Source organism: Marmota marmota, unplaced genomic scaffold (genome assembly GCF_001458135.2).
Source record: "Marmota marmota marmota unplaced genomic scaffold, marMar, whole genome shotgun sequence".
Taxonomy (NCBI): domain Eukaryota; kingdom Metazoa; phylum Chordata; class Mammalia; order Rodentia; family Sciuridae; genus Marmota; species Marmota marmota.
This window is the reverse complement of record NW_026000174.1, coordinates 53,335,901-53,357,855: the sequence shown is the minus strand read 5'-3', so window position 1 is coordinate 53,357,855 and position 21,955 is coordinate 53,335,901. Positions and strand designations below refer to the sequence as shown.

General features: G+C 41.3%; 1 protein-coding gene across 2 annotated transcripts in view; it reads right to left on the bottom strand.

Annotated features, from left to right (window-relative positions):
- Ext2 (exostosin glycosyltransferase 2) overlaps positions 1 to 21,955 on the bottom strand; it is a 145,498-nt gene that overhangs the window by 54,902 nt on the left and 68,641 nt on the right. For both annotated transcript variants that reach the window (XM_015477806.2, XM_015477807.2), the window contains exon 8: positions 16,943 to 17,074. In XM_015477806.2, the coding sequence (XP_015333292.1) occupies positions 16,943 to 17,074 (132 nt within the window). The remainder of the gene's footprint in view (positions 1 to 16,942; positions 17,075 to 21,955) is intronic.

Below are 21,955 nucleotides of genomic sequence, written 5' to 3'. Positions count from 1 at the left end.
CTTATTTCTTCCTGGCTTTGTGGTTTTGACATGGGCTACTTGTTTTCCCTGGACCCTCATGGACTGAAAGTGGGTTCCTCAAGGCAGGGTCTGTGTCTGCTTCTGCCAGTTCCCAGCAACACAGGGCCCTGCTCCACCAAACTCCCTGCTGAGACCACACCTGTGGTGTGAACTGGCGACCATGGTTGGCTGGGGCTGCAGTTCTCCAGACAGGTGTGCTTTATCCTCTCACTGAAGGCACAGACCTTCTGAGTCCTGGCTTTGTTCAGGAAGCTCTTGTGAGACTTCCCCACCTGGGTAGGTCCCAAGTGACCAATCCCACTCCCCATCTCCAACCTGACCCAGCGACAGGGCAAAGCTGCACATCACCCAGAGCTGCAAAGATTTCCACAGTGAAAGTGGCTGTGGCTCCCGCTCCCCGGGGTGGCCAGCCCCACCTTATTTCAGGGGCCAGCACACAGCTCACTCTCAAGCCAGGTCACAACAGGGAAAGCCACCTCACAGCACTTCCTTCAGCAACTCAGCTGTCCACCTGGGAGGGCCACTTAGTCTATCTAGCCCATCAAAAGCCTGGTCAGAAGTCTTCCTGTATTTACTCTGTAAATCCAATTATGTGCCACTGTCTTTCCTATTTAATTTGGGAGCCAAGTTTATACATACGATAAACACAACTGTCATGGAAATTCAGGAGTACATTAAAATAGATGAAAGGATGGGCAGAGAATGTGCACATCAGATAAGCTGCCACACTCCTTCAGACCTCCATTTCCTAACCTAAAAAATGAGGGGATAAGGTGGGTCTTGAAATAAATATGGCTCACTTCCTTAATCTATAAGCATGGGGTTCACAGAATGCTGCTGTTGGGGCCACGAGGATCAGACAACAGAAAAGGTGTAAGAGCGCCGATCTGGGTACAAACAACACCCTGCTGCAAATCTCAAAATCTTCCTTTCCAGGAGCCCATCCAATTCTAAGTTTACGTTTCCATATGACTAAGCATTCCTAGTTAGCCCTCTGTACCAGAGGGTTCTGCATCCAAAGATTCAACCAACTATGGTTTAAAAATATTTTTTAAAAATTGCATCTGTATGAACGCATACAGACATTTTTTCCTTGCCATCATTTCCTAAACAATCCCAGTATAACAACCATTCACACAGTGCTGAGGTGGGATGAGGGTTAGGAGTAATCTAGAGGTGATTTAAAGTACATGGAGTGTACGCACAGGTTATGTACAAACAGCATGCCATTTTATAAAAGGAACCTGAGTGTAAGTGGGTGTTAGTATCCATGAGGGTCCTGGGTCCAACCTCACATACACACCAAAGGACCGGTGTATTAGTGGCCTTATCATTAACAAGACTTTACTTTTTAAGATTCTTCCCCATAGACTATATCATTAATTTTTCATAAGAGTTCTATGAAATAAACATTATTCCCATTTTATAGGCAAGGATAATGGATTTCATAAAGATAAAAAAACCTGCACCTTCAAGGGGCTATGGCTGTGGCTCAGTGGTGGAGCGCTCACCTAGCACGTGTAAGGACCTGGGTTCGATCCTCAGCACCACATAAAAATAAATAAAGTAAAGGTATTGTGTCCAACTACAACTAAAAAATAAATATTGGGAAAAAAAAAAAAAACCTCACGAGGTCAAACTAATAAATGCTTTTGAACTCCGGTTTTATTCTAAAATGTGCTACTCAGTGCCCTTGACCCCAGTCGGTCATTGGTCACCAACTGTTATGCTATTCTACTGGGGCTACTATCGTCAGCCCTAAACCCAGCACGACAGATGGGCAAACTGTTGCACTAAGAGTCAGTGAGAGACCTCGAGTCACTCAGAGCATCACCAGGAAAGAGGGGCCTAAAACCTGCAGTTCAGAAGTGTCTGGGCTGTAGTCAGCTTGCTGCAGGCTCCAGGTTAAACCCATCTGAGTGCCTCCCGAAAATTCCTGTTATTATGCAAGTTTTAGCTACTTCAATTTTTTCTTTATATAGCACTGAAATTCGCATTTGGCTAAATGCCCACCCTTCTTCTCTAATGCCAAACTGCTGTCAAGAAGAGCAGGAAGGGTGGCCGCTGATTGCTTTTCAGGTAGTAGAGGAAAAAGTTGACATTTCATCCTCCTCTTGCTTGGAAAGGAAGCCAGACATTTATAAGAGCCTCATCTGGCTATGGCCTCCATCAGTGGGATGGACAGAAGCCAGTTAAATGGCTCAACATAAGCCATATTAAAAGAATTTGGAATGAGGAAAGAGAAAGCTCCATATGTTGATCCTTTTAATAATTCATGAGTTATCTCAGTCTGCAAGTAATAAATTTCACTAAATATATCTATGGTATGATTACTTAAGATATTGGCTAAGATGCCACACCATTGATTTTATTGGTTTACAATTTGATATATTAAAAATAATGGTTCAGCTGTTTGACGGTGCAAAAGATTTGGATTATTTTTAGAATACGGTTTTCAAACAGGCAGCCATTTCCCCTGATCTGTTACTTCATAAGTATACTGAAAACATCTGAAAGAAATGTCTCAACAAAAAATCTGGTAACTTGTTTGAGTCAAACAAACAAGGCTGATCTATAATCCAGAACCAAAGTGTCCAAGAGTGTTACCGACGGCTTACACTGCTACTTTACACGAGAGGTAAACACATTCACACTTTCACCTGACCACCCCATGCTTTGAAAACACACAGTTTGAAAGAGGAGCTCATTCTCGGGCGCGGGTGTAAAAATGTGTGTTGCCAGCTGGTTGGCTTCTCGGGCTTGGAAAACAGGAACTCTTGGGAATGACTGAATTACAGCCTAGGACGCCCACACTCAAAACACCAACACAGTCATGACCAAGAAAATCAACGTATTTGTTCAGTGTTCAGCTGATAAGGGCACAGCCACTATCATTAAAGCTACAGAGTAGGAAGGAGGATCCCCACGATGTGGTCGTTTCTTAAGCTCAGTTTCCCTGGAATTCTAACAAGGCCTCCTGTTTCGTCTGCCATGGTCCCCCCTGCTTCTCTCTGAAAAGCAGGCATGACCCTCAGGGCCAAAGGATAGGCAAGGACACCACTACTGACCAGCATTAAAAAGTTCTTGAAGATAATTCTAGAACACACAGAAATGCAGGATGGAGTATAAATAAAATCCTTTTGAATATACGGCCGAGGCCATGAAAAAAGGTACGTCCCTGGGACCAAAACCGAAGAGAAAACTAGATGAGCTGACCGGGTAGGACTGGCGGGCTGGAGGCATGGGGTGGGGGGTGCGTGGCTGCTGGGCCTGCTGATGCTGGCAGGGCAGACAGGACTTTGAGCCCTAGAAGAGCAAGGTGAGACTTACACATAAGCTAGAACTTTTTTTTTCTTTTTAATACTGGGGATTGAACCCGGGGGGTGGATGGGGGTTTTACCACTAAGTCCCCAGCACTTTTATTAATTTTTTTTTTGAGACAAGGTCTTATCAAGTTATTTAGGGTACTGTTAAGTTGCTGAGGCTGGCCTTGAACTTGTGATCCTCCTGCCTCAGCCTCCTGAGTTGCTGAGATTACAGGTATACACCATTTTGCCCAACCATAAATTAGACCTCTTGAAGACCTGTGCCATCAGAGGCTGGCCTGAAACTAGTATGTGGAAGCAGCAAAACTCACTTTCCTTTCTGAACCTGAGCTTGGGGTACTGATGGGGCTGGAAGGTTCCTCTTAGTAACTTTAACAGAAGTCAGTCTTCATACATGTCTGGGCTTTAATGAACTCTGTGTAGAATGAAAACACCAACTGAGGAATTAATGGTGGAAAGTGATTTATCTCTGTGGTACCTCTGGAATGCCTAGAAGAAGCAAAAAAAAAAAAAAGGTGAACAAATAATTCCCCTGGGAAATATCCCTTTACCCCAGGCTGTAAAGATCTCCACAGAACCTTAAGGAAGATGAACTCACGTTCTCAAATCATAAAACCTATCGAGAAACAACACAGCGAAAGCAACAGGCAGAAGATGAATGACAAGATGAGATCTGACACGGAACTCAGAAAATAATCAGAGAATATAAAGTAAATGTCCCAAATGATTAAAGATATAAAGAAGGAATCAAAAACATAAGGGGGGAAAAAGACAGCAGGAATAAAGGCCAGGGAGACAGATTTGTAGAACCAGACAAACTTTACAAACTCTGAAATTTAAATCACTACAGATGGGTAAAAACATGTTAGTCACAGCTGAAGGAAACAGGAAAATGGATGTGAAAAATATCATCCAGCAGTAGAGGGAAAAGAAAACGAAGAAAATCCAAGAAACAGCAAAGTGAAACTGACAAAACAAAAGGCCAGGAGAGAACGGGAGAATCTAACACAAATTCAATAGGATTCCAGAGAAGAGAGGAGTGAGAATCAGACACGAATATTCACAGAGGAAATGAGAATTTTCCCAAACGAATTAAAGGTAAAATCCTCAAGTTAAAGAAGAAACATCACTCCAAAGTGGACGGAACATAAGAAGAAAATCACTAACTGGCAGCTACTGTAACAATTCAGGCAAGAATCTTCAAGAAATGCTAAAGTCAGGGGATGAAGGTCTGAAGAGGAACAGGTTATTGGCACAATCTCAAACTCCCTCCTCACGAGATACCTGACGACAGGGAATGGCACACTGACATTGCAGAAACCCAGAAGAAACTTGTGACTCAAGTTATCATTATCAGCATTGGGACAAATTCACATCACCACCCTCCTAAATGATACCCCAAGAATTCATTACTTTTGTGATACTCCTGCCCACAATGTATAATCTGAATCAAATTGGGCAAAAGCATCAGATCAATTCAAATTGAGAGACATTTTGCAAAATAACTAACATGTTATTTTTAAAAAATGTCAATATCATGCAAGGCAAAGAAAGTCTGAGAAACTGTTCTACAGAAGGCTGAAAATACAATTTAATGTAATGCATGGGCTAAGATTTTCTTTTGCTATAATGAACATCACTAGGCTAACTGACAAAATCTAAATAATGTCTATAGTTAAATAATAATACTATGTGTCAATGTTTACCTCTTTATTTTTTTAACTCCCCTCCCCCCACCGCTGCACTACTGGGGGTTGAACCCAGGGCCTCCTCTCACATGCTAGGCAAGCACTCTACCACTGAGCTACAACTCAATACTACTTCCTGATGCTTTTGATAACTGTATCGTATTTCTGTATTGAGAACGTTTTAGGTGTGACAGTGCATTACCTCTGCAACTTCTAAAATGTTCAGAAACACACACATAAGAAAAAGGATAAAGCAACTGTGATGAATTATTAACAATGGAGGAATCTGGATGAAGGGTGTACAGAAACACTCCATACCATTTTTGAACTTTAATTCTGAACTATGTAAAAATAAAGAATTAAAATTAAAAACACAGGGCTGGGATAGAGCATTTATTTGCCATGCGAAGGCCCTAGGTTCAATCACCAGGACCACCAAAAACAACAAACAAACAAACAAAAACAGATTTTCAGTTGGGCATGATAGCACATGCACATAGTTCCCGCACTCAGGAGGTTGAGGCAGGAGAATCAATTGAGCCCAGGAGTTTGAGATACAGGTAGGCAACATAGCAAGACCCTGTCTTAAATAAATAAAAGGGAAACTTTGTTTAAACAAGTGAAATACAGACAGAAAAACAATAAACTACATAGCAAAGCAAATACAAATAAATAGAGTAAGCAAGTCAGCTAAACCTTTCAAGGATAATAACAAGACTCAGGAATTGGAGGTACAGTTGGCCCCAAGACTCTTTAAACTCGACATGCACTGACAGGCCGACTCTTGACCCAACCTTTGCAGAAGAAGAGAGGTTTATACTCTGGGGAAATAACTTAGAGAAATTCCAGACTCCCAGACTCCAGGCATGCAAGGCTGGGTGAGGCACCACACCGAACAGTCGATGAAGAATCTGTGAAATGAAAGATGAGAACTGTCTCCTTCCTCATCCAGCTCCCTAGATCCTCATAGCCCAGACTTAGCCATCCTCCCCCCGCCAAGGGCAGAAAGATGATTCTCTGGATCAAGGAATTTTTCCAAAAGAAACAACCTAAAAACACCAACATTTGGACAAACAACCAGTCCCCAACTTCCCAGCCTAAGTAAAGGCCATCCGTCGGGAAGACTAGCCCAGCACTGAACTCCCTACAGGCCCTCAGAGCCTGCTTTCAAATAAGAAGACTCCAGCAATCACCAGGTATCTGAAGGAAGCTTCCAGTAAAAAAGTAACAACCAAAATATTGAAAAGGGAATTAAAGGGAACAACAAAAGGAGTTCAAGAAAAATAAAAACAATACCACAGTAATATCTAAAGAGAGAGAAAATACTGCCTCCTTAAAACAAGAATAGAAGCTATAAAGAGATTAACTAGAAATTTCAAAAACCCTCTTATGTGTTACAAGTGAACAAAATTTCAAGAAAGGTTAAAAGACAACACCAAGGGAAAAAATGGTCTGGAAAATTAGAACAAAAAAACCAAGAGATAGTAAGACAAGAAAAATAAGGATCAATCTAGTACATGCATCATCTGTGTAATAGCAGAAGAAAATAAAGAAATAAAAGAAGAAAATTTCTTGGAAGTGAAAGACATGAATTTACATTTTTAAAAAGGCCTACATCAGTACTCTTAGCAAAAACTACTCACCCCAGGGCATATATCATCATAAAATTTCAGAACACAATTTGCCAAGAGGAAAATAAGGTCATATATAAGACCAGGAGTCAGAACTGACATTCCATGTCTCAATAATAAAATGGAAAGGTTAAGAAGACATTAAGCCGGGCTCGGTGGTTCATGCCTGTAATCCCAGCAGTTCGGGAGGCTGAAGCAGGAGGATTACGAGTTTAAAGCCAGCCTCAGCAAAAGAGAGGTGCTAAACAACTCAGTGAGATCTTGTCTCTAAATAAAATACAAAATAGGGATGTGGGTATGGCTCAGTGGTTAAGTGCGCCCGAGTTCAAAGCCTGGTACCCACCGCCCCCTCACCCCCCAAAAAGACATTACAGAAATATTTCTAAAACTGTGAATTAAATCCACCTAAACCAGAATTCTACACTAGTCCATCTATTAATCAAATATAAAACAGAATAAAAACATTTTCAGACATGTAAGGACACAGAAAATTTATCTCCCATAGTCCCTTTCTTGGGAAACTACTGGAAAAAAAATCAGCGAAAAAAAGTTGTTGGAATTTGGAAATAAGGAATTTAATAAAGCAGAGAGAAAGAAAGGGTCCCTGGAATCTGGGCAAACTGAGGGTCAGGATGAACACTGTGCAAGAGACCTGGAGAGTGACCAGCCCAAACGGAGCAGGAGACCCCAGAGGACCAGAGGAGAGATGGTTCCAGGAAGAAAGGCAGAGGGCTGGGCAGGGGAGAAGGAAGGGAAGGGAAAGGAAAGAAGAAACCTGTGATTTATTTGTGCTGGATCCTTTTTCTATTTTATCTGAGCATTTAGCAAAAATTAATTAGTGAAAGGACCATAGAAAAGAAAGAAAAAAGGCAACTATTAAATCCCTGGAAATAAAACATCATACAAGAAAGGACACTAGACCCAGGAATAAATGTATTAACAACCAACTAATTTCTTGACAAAGGTACTAAAAACATACAGCGAGGAAAAGATAAACCTCTTCAACAAACGATGCTGGGAAAACTGGATATCCACATGTGAGAAGGTTAGAATTAGACCCCCTATCTTTTACTCTGTACAAAAATCAACTCAAAATAGATCAAAGACCTTAATGTAAAACCTGAACATTTGAAACCCCTAGAAGAAAACACAGGGGAAACACGTCAAGATAATGGAGACTTCCAGAACAGGACAATCAGCTCAGGAAACAGAAACAAGAATTGACAGATGGGATTACATCAAATTAAAAAGCTTCTGCACAGCAAAGGAAACAATCAATAGGGAAGAGATGACTTACAGCAAAATAGCAAGTGATCTAATCAAAAATGGGCAAATGGCCCGAACAGGCACTTCTGAAAAGAAGTACAAATGGCCAATAAATATATGAAAAAATGTTCAACATCTCCAGCCACCCGGGATATGAAAACAAAAATCACACTGAGTATCACCTCACCCCAGTCAGAATGGTTATCATCAACAACAAAAGTAACAAATGCTGGCGAGGACGTGGAGAAAAAGGAATCCTTACATAGTGCTGGTGGAACTGTAAATGGTAAATTCCCACCAGCCACCATGGAACGCTGAATGGAGGTCAAACAAACAAACAAAAACCACACACCCAACTCACATATGATTCGGCTACATCACTCCTGGTGATGAAATCAGCATATAAGAGAGATACCCGACGCACACCCATGTTTATGGCAGCACCATTCACAATGGCCAAGAAGTGGAATCATCCAAGGTCCCATCAACCGATGAGTGGACAAAGAAAGCTGGTGTGTCTGTGTGTGTCTATGTGTGTGTACACATACACAATAAAGTATTATTCAGCAGTAAATAAGAGTGAAATTATGTCATTTACAGGAAAATGGATGGAAATGGAGTTTCATGTTAAATGAAATAAGCTGGATATAGAAAGTCAAATATCACACTTTCTCTCACATGTGGAAACAATAACAATAGGTGACCCAAAAGCAGAAGAAAGACCATTAGGAAAGGGGAAGGGGAGGGGAGACAGAGGAGGGCCAGAGAGAAGAGGAGGGAGGGGGTCAGGACCAAAACACAACATATACATGTATGGAAATGTCATAATGAAGTCCATTGATCTGCATAATTAATATGCTTTAATAATCATAAAAATTTGTTTTTGATCTGGAGCAAAACAATGAAAGGAAATTTAATCATTAGGACTTGGTTTAGTTGAAAATAATATTTATATAGTCCTAAAAATGCACACAATACATATACTGAAAAATGAGGATACAGTCAACAGCAAGATGGGAGGAGAGCATCGTGCAGGTGAAGGGGAGAGAACAGGAAAAGCTGCTCACTTGGAAGGAGCCAGGCGACACTCAGTTAAAAAGTGAAAAGACTGCACTGTACACATTCTGTGGGGAAATAGAAAAATCAATAGCAGAAAGCTGAGTTAAAAGCAGCTGCCCCTGGGAACAAACCCTAATTTTTATTCTATACTTTGACTGTTTGAATACATGCGTTAAGCCAAACTAATTTTTAAAACATAAAAGCAATATTGCTGAGAAAAAAGGGGGAAGCCAAAAAAGCCAAGAATCATCAACCTCTAATAAAAACAATGTGGAAATTTTTCTAATCTATAGCTATAATGACCCATTTTTTGGAAAATTACACTCAAATATTACTGATCTGGAGACATGTAAAAGGATAGAAATATTAGGACTGGAGATTCATTTCCTTGAGGCAGGCTAAAAGAAATAAACACAGGTATGCAGGATACACAGCAAGGCCAAGGGGACTGGACCTTCCCTCCAGGGGCTTCAGGCCAGAGCTCCTTGGGCCTCTCCCCCCAGCCAGTTAGTTCTCTGCCAGGCCTGGGGCTCCCTCATCCTGGGAATCTGCAAATCTTCATCCACAATCTCAATGTTCCTGGAAATTCACCCACTTAGGAAAATTGGCCCCTAATGTACACATTTTTAGACTAGATTGAACACAGGGAAATTTGAAACCCATCCTAATGGGTACTTACCCAATGTGACGTATTGATAGACAACGGAGACGACATCACCCTAAGGATCCTGAGGTGGCCAGACACCACCAACTGTGACCAATGTCATCCCCACACACCTTCCCGTGCCCACCCCTCAACATGTTTCCTTTAAAAGCCCCCAATCCCAAAAGCACATCTCCCTCTTAAGACAGCCTGTGCTCCCCCTCGAGTGTGTATTCCTTGCTTCCCAAATAAATCCCTGTGGCTCAGTATCTGATGCCTGCTTACATTCCTTCCATCACCTCCAGGGCCCTATGGCCCTGGGCTGAGATCCTCTCCTCTCCAGGCATCCTAAGGTTAGAACACTTAACCACTGTGTTTTCCTGGTGGCTTGTGTGTAAATCACCTAAGCAGACCTCAAGGGAGAACCACAGTGGCTCCTGAAACCAAAGGAAGGGAACGGATGTGCTAATAAGTGAGAGCTGGTGCACAAAGGACGCCTTTGCCAAAACTGTGAGTGTGTTCTCGATGACCCTGCTGGGAGACCAAGCTCCCACATGCTCTAAGAACTACTCCACCTGCTGCCTATCCACAAGCCATGGGGTGTCAGGAAGCAGGGGTTTGACCCAGGAAAGCCAGAGCCGCAAAAGTGGACTACAAGTAAACAACGGAGACAGGACCACATCCAAGGACAGGAGTTGTGACAACTCATCCAGCATCACCGCTGGGTGGCCACACAGATACAAATACCCTAACCGGGCATATTATCCTGTCTCTACTGGGAAGGGCCTAGATACTCGTACAAAGGATTTGACTGACAGGATCATCGTAGCAACATCCCTAAGTTTGTCCTTTCATATTCTTTATACATGCTCCACCCAGACCTGGCTTGTGACCCAGTCTTTTCCATTTTGTATCTGACCAGAATCAGCCAATGCTCCTACTGTAGACCCAGCTCAGCTTTCCTTATTCCCTGACTGCTGATCACCCATGGCTGTCTAGCTTGTTTCCACAGAAGTAAATGGCCCTCATGGAAAGGTCTAGAATTTAGGGTAGTGTCCTGGACCACTTGTGCAATGGAATCCAATAAATATGATGTCTCTAAAAACAAAGATTTCAAAAACCTTAAAGTTATCTAAAATTCAAGCAAAAATTCCTAAATTCCATACATAGTTTTATCACGTCTAGGCAGCAAGAAGAAGAAGGGTCTGAGAATATGCCAAGAAGGCCTCCTGGGGGCACAGGACGCTCCCGAATTCCAGAGAAACATTCCACAGCCTGGAAGCTCAAGGGCGCTGAGCTGAGCTAACAGACTGTTAACCTGGTACCTTTTCAACTTCAGAGTTCTGCTTCATACATCTGAGCTGGCACTTCCTCAGCTGGCAAATGATCTATTGCTCGTTAGTATTCAGAGCTGAGTGACATTTTCAGCTGTTTGTACAATCACAACCCTCATGAGCGAGGGCCGCTGTCTGGATGTCTAAACACAGGCAGCCCTGAGTTCTTCAAGTAGTTGAAATAGATGCAGCCTGAACCTAATCTCTGGATGCTTCCCATAGGTGCCCTGGGGTCAAGAAGAGGAAATGGATGGAGGATAGGGAGGGGGAAAGAGGGAAAGGGAAAGAGAGAAAGAGCGAAAGCAAGCCCTCTCTCATCAGTGAATTAGGATACAGACAATAAATCATTCAACATCAAAATATGGTTCCCAGATCAGCCAGCATCAGCACCCAAGACTTGGGAACTTGCTAGAAATGCAAATTCTAGACTTCCGCCCTGGACACAGCTAATGTGAATCTTGGGGTGAAATGGCAGGGCTCTGCACCTTAACAGGTCTTTCAGGAGATTCTAATGTACACTAACACTTGAGAGCTGCTGCAAGAGCCCCCAAAAGCTCTCCCACATTCTTCCCCCAACTCTGATTCTGATATTATGGACAGGACTTGCCCATCAACTGCTCTGTGTAACTCTCACCTAGCCGATCCCTTGCCCTTTCCCTCTTCAAAAACTGGACTTGAGCTGAGGCTCGAAGAGGTCCACGTGAATATGCAGTTGTCATCTGAGGCGTTTTTAAAAATATATTTTCAGTTGTGGACCAAATATCTTTATTTATTTATTTTTAATGTGGTGATGAGGCTGGAACCCAGTGCCCCACACATGCCAGGTGAGGGTTCCACCACTCCCCAGCCCTGATCCAAGACTATGGCAGTCAAGGTGTCACGCTGGCTAGATTCCACTGGAACAAGCTCGCTCATGATGGGTACAGTAATCTGTTTCAAGTCACTTCTCTGAATTCCTCATCAATGAGGACATTTCCAACCTCCCCTTTCTGTTTCAGGTCTAGTATGGTAAATGCACAACAGAAAAATGGGGTGTATCTTCATTTGGATTACTTATGATGAAAAACTTGAAAGAAACCCAAGGTCCTATCAAAAGAGTAGAGAAAATAAAAATATTGATAATATGGGCTGCAAATTCATACTGTAGACAAATAACACAGGAAATACTTCACTACATAATCTGGGGCTACATTACATTTGATTTTTTTAAATTGTCACTGAGAATATATTGTTTTAGTGGCACATGCCAGAAACCCGAACATTCTCAGTTTAACGTGTATGTCTACATATCTCCTTGTATCTGGCGGAGCAAAGGTAAGGCGAAGGAGGGAGACTGAGGAAAGATCCAGCTATCCTGGTTAGCCCCAGATTCAAGGACAAAGGCCTGCCAAGGCCTCTGCAAAGCCAGAAATGGCACCACAGAAGCAAAGCCGGAGTAGACTGTGAAGAATGATAACCAAGCTTTGCTGATAGGTGCGAAAAGGAAAGAAAGATCAGACGACAGAGAAACAGAAGGTAAAAAATACAGGCAGCCTAGATGTTAGGAGCTAAGAAAATTAACAATAAAAACACGCATCCTTCTGTGGCGATGAAGCTCGACAGTGGTGAGAAACCCTTCCTGAGAGACCATTCAAAACCCAGGGCCAAGCCTCCAATCCACACAGACCCACGGCTTCCAGGCTATGGTCGAGAACGAATGCGGCCAATTCCATCATGTTCTTCGGGTGTGGCCTAGTGTGGCTCATGTAATCGGCCTCATTTTACAGATAAGAACCACAAAGCACTTGGTGACAGAAGTCCTCTGAAGGCCACACCACACTGATTTGTCATCCTCACACCAAGGCCGTTCTCACATGAAGTTAAGGCAGCTGCATCTGGCCAACAGAACTCTCAGCTCCGGGCAGACTCCGACAGCACATCTCTGAGAAGCACAGACCATTCCTTGATTTACTGACCACGATCCACACCTCCTCCCACCTTGGGTGCCTGACACTGTAAATTTGATGGAATCTAGGGAGAGACTCCCCTGCAGACTGGGCTCAGAGTAGCCCCATCTAGAGTTGGTCAAATGTTTCTAAGCGGGGGAAATTAACTATAAATCACCAGCACTCAGGCCTCCTGTTCACTGCTTCTCTGAAGATACAGAAATGTAAGGCCACTGCTTTAAATCAGGTCTCATCACCTAAGCTCCTGGGGCACGACAGACACCAAACTCTCCTAAAAAGGACCATTTAAGAAAGAGTTAAAGAAAGATATACATAAGAGCTCTCCTAGTTATACATAAAGCTTTTGCTTTTTATGCTCATGTTTTTTCCCATGTTGAGAGCTCAGCATTTAGACACCGGCCCTGCCCATTTCTGAGGCACTGAGGATGGAACTCAGGCCTTGAACATGCTAGGCAAGTGCTCTGCCAGTGAGCTACAACCCTAGCCTCCACTTTAACCATTCTGTCCTCAACTAAAACACCTATTTAAAAACTGCAAAATTTCATATTTTCTCCTAGTCCATGTTCTTATAAAGAGAACTAAAATTCCAACCATTTATTCTTATTAAACTTCTCTTGGTGCTCTAGAGAAAAGCCCAGGATAAAGTCCCACGACTTCACACTTTCTGAGTCATGACCACCACCTGTGAGTTCTCCTGCAGAGGAACACACGCGATATTCTTTGGCTTAAACTTGCACATATGCTGGGAACGGCCCAGAGGAGGCTTAATGGCTCCCACAGAACCCCACAGGCCACACAGGGTGAGTTGTAGGTAGAAGACCTGGTTCTCAGTTACACAACCTGATAATTATGTGACCTTGGACAAGTCATCAGACACGGTGAGTCAGTCTCACTATGACCACTTCACAGATGAGAAACAGCGTCACTTTACCTACTTTTCCAGCAGGATGAGGGTCAAATAAAATAACGGATATCACGTTGGCCTGTGAACAAGTGTTGGTTGGCTTATATCTGGGATCCTGATCCCTGTCTCCCTTTCTCCCTCTCTCCATCCTTCCTTCCCCCTTTTATATATCATAGGGCTAATCTGAATTAAATTATCATAGGTATTATGATGAATACCAAGGTAAATTAGAAATATCCTAGAAAAGCTTACAACTTTCAGGAAAGAAACAGATAATGTACTCTAAGAGTTACAAGGAGAAGGTGGAGAAGGAAGACGTGTAAGAGCAGGCCCTGGGAGACGCTTAAGATGTGGACGTGTAGGGTCGGTGGTGAGGAAGGCATGCTATGGAGGACCGACGTCACAAAGACGCAGAGAAGGAAAGCACGGGGTGTCCACAGAAGGAAGGAAGCACTGTGCTGCCAGAAATCTAGAAGCTAAAAGGGAGCAGGGAGAGAGTTCTGGAGAGGAAGACGGTGGCCAGCCTGGGGAGGCCCTGCCATTAGATGGAGTCTGGATCCCAACGTCCCCTCACTATGTCCAAATTCCCTCTCTGGATAAACTACACAATATATCTCTGTCTTCCTCCACTTCTCCCTCTCTCGCCAGTCAGAGCAGTCAGCCACCCAGAGATGGCTCTAGCTGTCCTCGCTCAGTTCTCTCCTGGGTCCCTGGAGCAGTCTGTTGCCTCCAACCTTGCCTCCACTTTTGTGCACGGTCCCTTTCCACATGGCTGTCACACGCAGGCTGGTCCCTATGCATGCGTACCATGGCACACCCTATTTCAGAAGCCGCAGTGACCACAGTCCACAGAAAGCACTGCAAACCCTCATGCAGACACCTCGTGTCCCACGATCTACTCCTCTCCAAGCCCAGCCTCTCCCCCTCAGGACATCCTGCCTCCTGCCATGCGGGCTCCTTGAAGTCACCCAACCCACACGTTCCATCATTCCCCTGCACCTTTGAGTTTGTGGTTCCTTCTGGATGGAATCAAACTTTCTCCCTTTCTCTGGACAGGGTCTGCCCTTCTCTTCAGATCATTGTTTACCACTGTTCTACAAGTACTAGTTGATGCGATTCGATAAAAGAAAAACAGTGCAAATATCGAAAGAAGAAAAATTAGCAATTGTAGATATAACTATTTATCTAAAAAAATTTAAGAAAATCACCTTAAAAAAGTGAAATACATATAGAATTCAGGAAGAGCACATTTACAAGATTGATATACAAAAACCAAAATGTGTCTTTACACAAATGGTAACCATGCAGAAACTATCAAGTCAGAAAGTTTTCCTTTATCAGAACACAAGATTAAACATTTAAGAAAAAAAATGTATTTTTTAAAGAAAAAATTAATCAGGACTTGTGAACAACCTATAACAATAAAACCTTTAAATATACAACTAGAAAGATAAATCTTCCATGTAGTAAGACCTTACACAGTGCTCATGGCTCCTTCTCTCCTTTGTCCATGACACGTTCTAAGTACCATGAGTACTGCCTAAAACAACCTAAAAATTCAATATCAACCAAAACACAAATGGGATTATTTGGAGGAACCTGATAAAGGTATTGACCTTCCACTTGAAAAATACACATGAAAGGTTGGTTTTCACCTAAGTAGATAAGCAAAAGTTAAAGAACTCAGGGTTACTGAGGCATGGAGAACCAGAACACCCAAAATGCTCCCTATGGAAACTACAGGCTTTTGAAAGAGCAATTGGTTACTATATCAACATTCAAAATGTGTTTTCTTTAAGCAATTTATCAGATGGAATTAATTTTGTAGACATATTCACATATTCACATGCAAAGGTAAGAAAGAATGTCCCTTGTATTATATCTACTGTTAGAAAGTAGAAAAAAGAAAACAGTCTAAATGTCTGCCAATAATAGATGTATCACATAGGCACCCCAAACAAGAGAGTGGCATACAGACACCCCAAAACACCTCTACAGAGTGAAATGGAAGCGACTCTACCATCGGTCCTTAATATAAAAAAGGCAGGTGTAGAAAAAAAAATATAGCGATACTATTTACATTTTTAAATATGTAATTATGCTTAATTACGAATGGAAACATTGTGAAAGGTCACCTTTGGAAACAGATTCAAGGAAGGGATGGGAAGAAGGAAATGCCACCTCATCAGGCAAAAGGTACTCACTGTTATTTCTGCCACAAGCATATGTCCTCACCCCCTTAAGGCGCGTCCCAGGAGGTGCGACACTTGCCCTGTGTCCCTGCGGTCCACCCCGGTACAGGACTTACACACGGAGCTTCCCTCACTAGCTTCCCAAATGGCAGAGAGTGTCTCCAAGGACAGGACTGCCTCGTAGAGTGCCTAAAACCTAGTCCCCACTCAAAAAGGGCTGGACGAAAGAAGGAAGGATGGACAGACGGGGCAGGGAAGGGAACAGAAAAGCAGGTCCTGTGTTAAGACAGCAGGCAGCAGCCTGCAGCTCTAGCTGAAGGCCAACTCGGGACAAGCAAGGCAACTCCCCACAGCACAAGTGCCTAGCGACCCGTGGGCGAGGAGGAGCCCCGAGGACAGCCTCTGACTGTGCCCTCTCTCTCTGGAAGGCACAGCAAGCACTGTGGCAACGCAAAGGGCTGCGGCATCGGCATGGCACTCGCTCACTGGTTTCCTCCCAGGGGTCGGAATGTCAACTGAAATAACACACGCAGAGCACGCCGCGCGGTGGGGAGAGGAGGCTCTAAACACAAGCTTATTATTGAGTTGCTTCCAGAACTTTTTCAAGAGTTCTTAGCACTAGAACTGCAAAAATCATTAGGAAGTCTTTGATTTCCAAGACCCACGCCTCCCCACTTATCTGGACCATAAATAAACAGACTGTCTTCCTAAGCACACTGAGAAAAAACTGGAGCTGCTGCTTCCCCATTTCTTATTTTGTCAGCGGTTCAGAATTAATTCAGTCCCCACGTTTAAAAAGCACTCTCTCATCTCAGAAGGACATTAGAAGGACAGAATTTAAGTAACCTTTACAACTATAGTTCCTTTTCCTTTCTTCCACCCTGACAGCTTGACCATGTCTCACATGGTGGGACAGCACTGAATGCACTCACCACAGCGGGAGGGTCATTCCACTCTTCATAGGAGATAGCCGCATATGGGTAGATCCGGTCATTGATAATCTGGAGAGTAGCCAGGGCAATGGCCTTAATCGACTGGAAGTATGCTTCCCAGAACCACCGCGCCTAGAAAGAAAACAGCAGTGCTATAAATGAGCAAGCCAGACAGTGGGGAACTAGGTGCTGGACCTGGGTCTAGATGATTCCTTTATTCCCAAAATGGGGGTGCCTAGGGAAATGCTCCCTGCTGTGCAAGCCAGCTCCATCAGTGGGTGCGTTCACCAAATGCAGTCAGAAGAGAATGCAATACTCACTGGAGTCAATTTAGATATAAGACAAACTGTGCTGATGAAAATACCAATGTGTTATATCAAGTCCATTTTGTCTTTTTTTTTTTTAGATATACATACTATAAACTGCAAAAGTTTCAAATGTAACAGACCAATGAATATTTTCATAAGTACATAATCCTGCAACTACTACCAAGTAAGAGAACATTCCAGCACCCCAGAAGAGCCCCCCATGTGTATATGCACATATAGGTATAATTTTTCCAAAATTTTACTTTCAAATTTTGTGCACTCAAAGTTTGTCCCAAGCTTGTATCTTGTAAAAAGGTTGGGTTTTTTTTTCAGATTTTTAAAACATTTATTTATTTAATTAGGTACATATGACAGAATGCATTTTGATTCATTGTACACAAATGCAGCACAACTTTTCATTTCTCTGATTGTACATGATGTAGTGTTGCACCATATGTGCAGTCATACATGTGCCTAGGGTAATGATGTCCATCTCATTCCACCATCTCGCTTGCCCCCACCCCCCTTCCCTACCCTTTGCCTCATCAAAGTTCCTCCATTTTTCCCAACCACCCCGCCCCCTGCCTTATGGATCAGCATCCACTTATTAGAAAGAATGTTCGGCCTTTGATTTTTTGGATTGGCTTATTTTGCTTAGCATGATATTCTCCAACTCCATCCAAATACCTGCAAATGCTATCATTTTATTCTCTTTAAATGTGGAGTTATATTCCATTGTGTATATATACCAGTTTCTTTATCCATTCATCTATTGAAGGGCATCTAGGTTGCTTCCTCATTTTAGCTATTGTGAACTGAGCGGCTATACACATCGATGTGGCTGTGTTACTATAGTATGCTGACTTTAAGTTCTTTGGGTATAGACTGAGGAGTGGGATAGCTGGGTCATATGGTGATTCCATTCCAAGTTTTCTAAGGAATCTCCAGATTGGTTTCCAGATTGGTTGCACCAATTTGCAGTACCACCAGCAGTGTATGAGTGTGCCTTCCTCCCCAACATCTCGCCAACATTTATTGTTGTCTGTATTCTTGATAACTGCCTTCTGACTGGCGTGAGATGAAATCCTAGAGTAGTTTTGATTTGCATTTCTCTAATTACTAGAGATACTGAACATTTCCTCATATATTTGTTGATCAAATATACATCTTCTTCTGAGAAGTATCTGTTCAGCTCCTTAGCACATTTATTGATTGGGTTCTTTGTTTTTTTGGTGTTAAGTTTTTTGAGTTCTTTATATATCCTGGAGATTAATGCTTTATCTGACATGCATGTGGCAAAAATTTGCTTCCAAAATGTAGGCTCTCTCTTCACAAATTGATTGTTTCTTTTGCTGAGAAGAAGCTTTTTAGTTTGAGTCCATCCCATTTATTAATTCTTGATTTTATTTCTTGTGCATTAGGAGTCTTGTTAAGGAAGTCTGAGCCTAATCTGACATGATGAAGATTTGAGCCTACTTTTCCTCTATTAAGTGGACGGTCTCTGGTCTAATTCCTAGGTCCTTTATCTACTTAGAGTTGAATTTTGTGCATGGTGAGAGATAGGGGTTTAGTTTCATTTTGCTGTATATGGATTTCCAGTTCTCTCAGCACCATTTATTGAAGAGGCTATGTTTTCTCCAATATATGTTTTTGGCACCCTTGTCTAGTATGAGATAAAAGGTTTTTCTCTGTGTCTTCTATTCTGTACCATTGGTCTATTGTGATGCCAATAGCATGCCATTTTTGTTACTATAGCTTTGTAGTATAGTTTAAGGTCTGATATTGTGATACCTCCTACTTCACTCTTCTTACTAAGGATTATTTTGGCTATTCTGGGTCTCTAATTTTTCCAAATAAATTTTCATGATTGCTTTTTCTATTTTGGTAAGGAATGACATTGCGATTTTAATTAGAATCACATTGAATCTGTATAGCACTTAGGGTAGCATGGCCATTTTGACAATATTAATTTTGCCTATCCAGGAGCATGAGAGATCTTTTCATCTTCTAAGGTTTTCTTCAATTTCTTTATTTAGTGTTCTGTAGTTCTCATTGTAGAGGTCTTTCACCTTTCTTGTTGATTCTCACTTTTTTTCTTTTTCTTTTTTTTTTTTTTTGAGGCAATGGGATAGTTTTCCAAATTTCTCTTTCAGGATTCATCACTGATGTATAGAAATACACTTGATTTATGGGTATTGATTTTATATCCTGCTACTTTGCTGGATTCATTTATTAATTCTAGACGTTTTCTGATGGAATTTTTTGGATCCTCTAAGTATAGAATCACATCGTCAGCAAATAATGATAGTGTGAGTTCTTTTTTTCCTTTTGTATCGCTTTCTTTGGTCTAATTGCTGATCAATTCTTGCCTGAATTTGCTTACTTAGGTCAATCTTTAATTTGTAGATCATTTTAATTATGTACGTTCTGAACTCCTTCTCTGACACTTCATTTCTTTTAACTTTGTGGCTAGAGTTTCAAGGACTGTGTTGAACAGAAGTGGTGAAAGAGGGCATCCCAGACTTGTTCCAGTTTTTACAGGGAATGCTTCCAATTTTCTTCCATTTAGAATGATACTGGCCTTGGGTTTAGCATACTTAGCTTTTACAATATTGAAGCATGTTCCTACTATCCCTAGTTTTCCCAGTGTTTTGAATATGAAAGGGTGCTGTATTTTGTCAAATGCTTTCCCTGTATCAATTGATATAATCATACAATTCTTATCTTTAAGTCTATTGATGTGATGAATTATATTTATTAATTTCCATATTTAGAACCAACCTTGCATCCCTGGAATGAACCCCACTTGATCATGGTGCACTACTTTTAAAATATGTTTTTGTATGTGATTTACCAGAATTTTATTGAGAATTTTTGCATCAATGTTCATCAGGGACATTGGTCTAAAATTTTCTTTCCTTGATGTGTCTGCCTGGTTTTGGTATCCGGATGATACTAGCTTCATATAATGATTTTGGAAGGATTCCCTCCTTTTCTCTTTCATGGAATAATTTGAGAATTAGGTATTAATTCTTCTTTGTAAGTCTTGTAGAACTCAGCTATGAATCCGTCTGGTCTTGGGCTTTTCTTGGTTGGTAGGCTTTTGATGGCATCTTCTATTTCCTTGTTTGAAATTGATCTGTTTAAATTGTGTTTGTCCTCTTGACTGAGTTTGGGTTGATCATATGTCTCTAGAAATTTCTCGATATCTTTGAGGTTTTCTATTTTACTGGAGTATAGATTTTCAAATAGTTTCTAATTGTCGTCTGTATTTCAATAGTGTCTATCGTGATCTTTCCTTTTTCATCATAAATTTTAGTAATTTGAGTTTTCTCTTTCTTTCTTTTCATTAGGGTGGCTAAGGGTTTGTCAATTTTATTTATTTTTTCAAAGAACAAGCTTTTCCTTTTGTTAATTTTTGAATTGTTTCTTTTGTTTCAATTTCATTGATGTCTGCCCTGACTTTAATTATTTACTGTCTTCTACTACTTTTGGTGTTGGTTTGTTCTTTTTTTCCTAGGGCTTTGAGATGTAATGTCAGGTTATTTATTTGTTGACTTTTTCTTCTTTTAATGAATGAGCTTAATGCAATGAACTTTCCTGTTAGTACTGCATTCATAATATCCCACAGATTTTGATAAGTTATATGGGTGTTCGGATTTACCTCTAAGAATTTTTTTTTATCTCCTTCCTGATGTCTTCTGTTACCCATGCATAATTCAACAGTGTATTGTTTAGTCTCCAGGTGTTGGAGTAGCTTCTATTTTTTATTTTATCAATGATTTCTAATTTCATTCCTTATGGTCAGAATGCAGAGTAGTATCTCTATTTTTTTTATATTTGCTAAGAGTTGCTTTGTGGCAAAACATATAGTCTATTTTGGAGAAGGATCCATGTGCTGTTGAGAAGAAAGTATATTCGTTTGTTAATGAATGGAATAGTCTATATATGTCTGTTAAGTCCAAATTATTGATTGTATTATTGAGTTCTATAGTTTGTTTAGTTTTGTTTGGAAGATCTATCCAGTGGTGAGAGAGGTGTGTTAAAATCACCCAGAATTATTGTGTTGTGGTCTATTTGACTCTTGAAGTTGAGAAGAGTTTGTTTGATGAATGTAGATGTTCCAATGTTTGGGGCATATATATTTATAATTGTTAAGTCTTATTGGTGTTTGGTTCCCTTGAGCAGTATGTAATGTCCTTCTTTATCCCTTTTGATTAACTTTAGCCTGAATTCTACTTTATTTGATATTAGGATGGAAACCCTGCTTGCTTCACAGTCCATGTGAGTGGTATGATTTTTCCCAACCCTTTACCTTCAGTCTGCGGATGTCTTTTCCTATGAGATGAGTCTCTTGGAGGCAGCATATTGTTGGGTTTTTTTTTTTTTTTTTTGATCCAATCTGCTAGTCTTTTGATTGGTGAGCTTAGGCCATTAACATTCAGGGTTATTATTGAGACATGATTTGTATTCCCTGCCATTTTTGTTTATTTATGGTATTTAACTTGACTTGGTTTCTCCCTGGATTCGCCTTTCCATTAGTGTAGTTCCTCCCTTTACTGATTTTCATTTCCTCCTCTGGGAATATATTGCTGAAAATGCCCTGTAGTTCAGGCTTTCTCACTGTAAATTCTTTTAACTTTTGTTATCATGAAAGGTTTCAGCTTTGTCATCAAATATGAAGCTTAATTTTGCTGGCTATAAG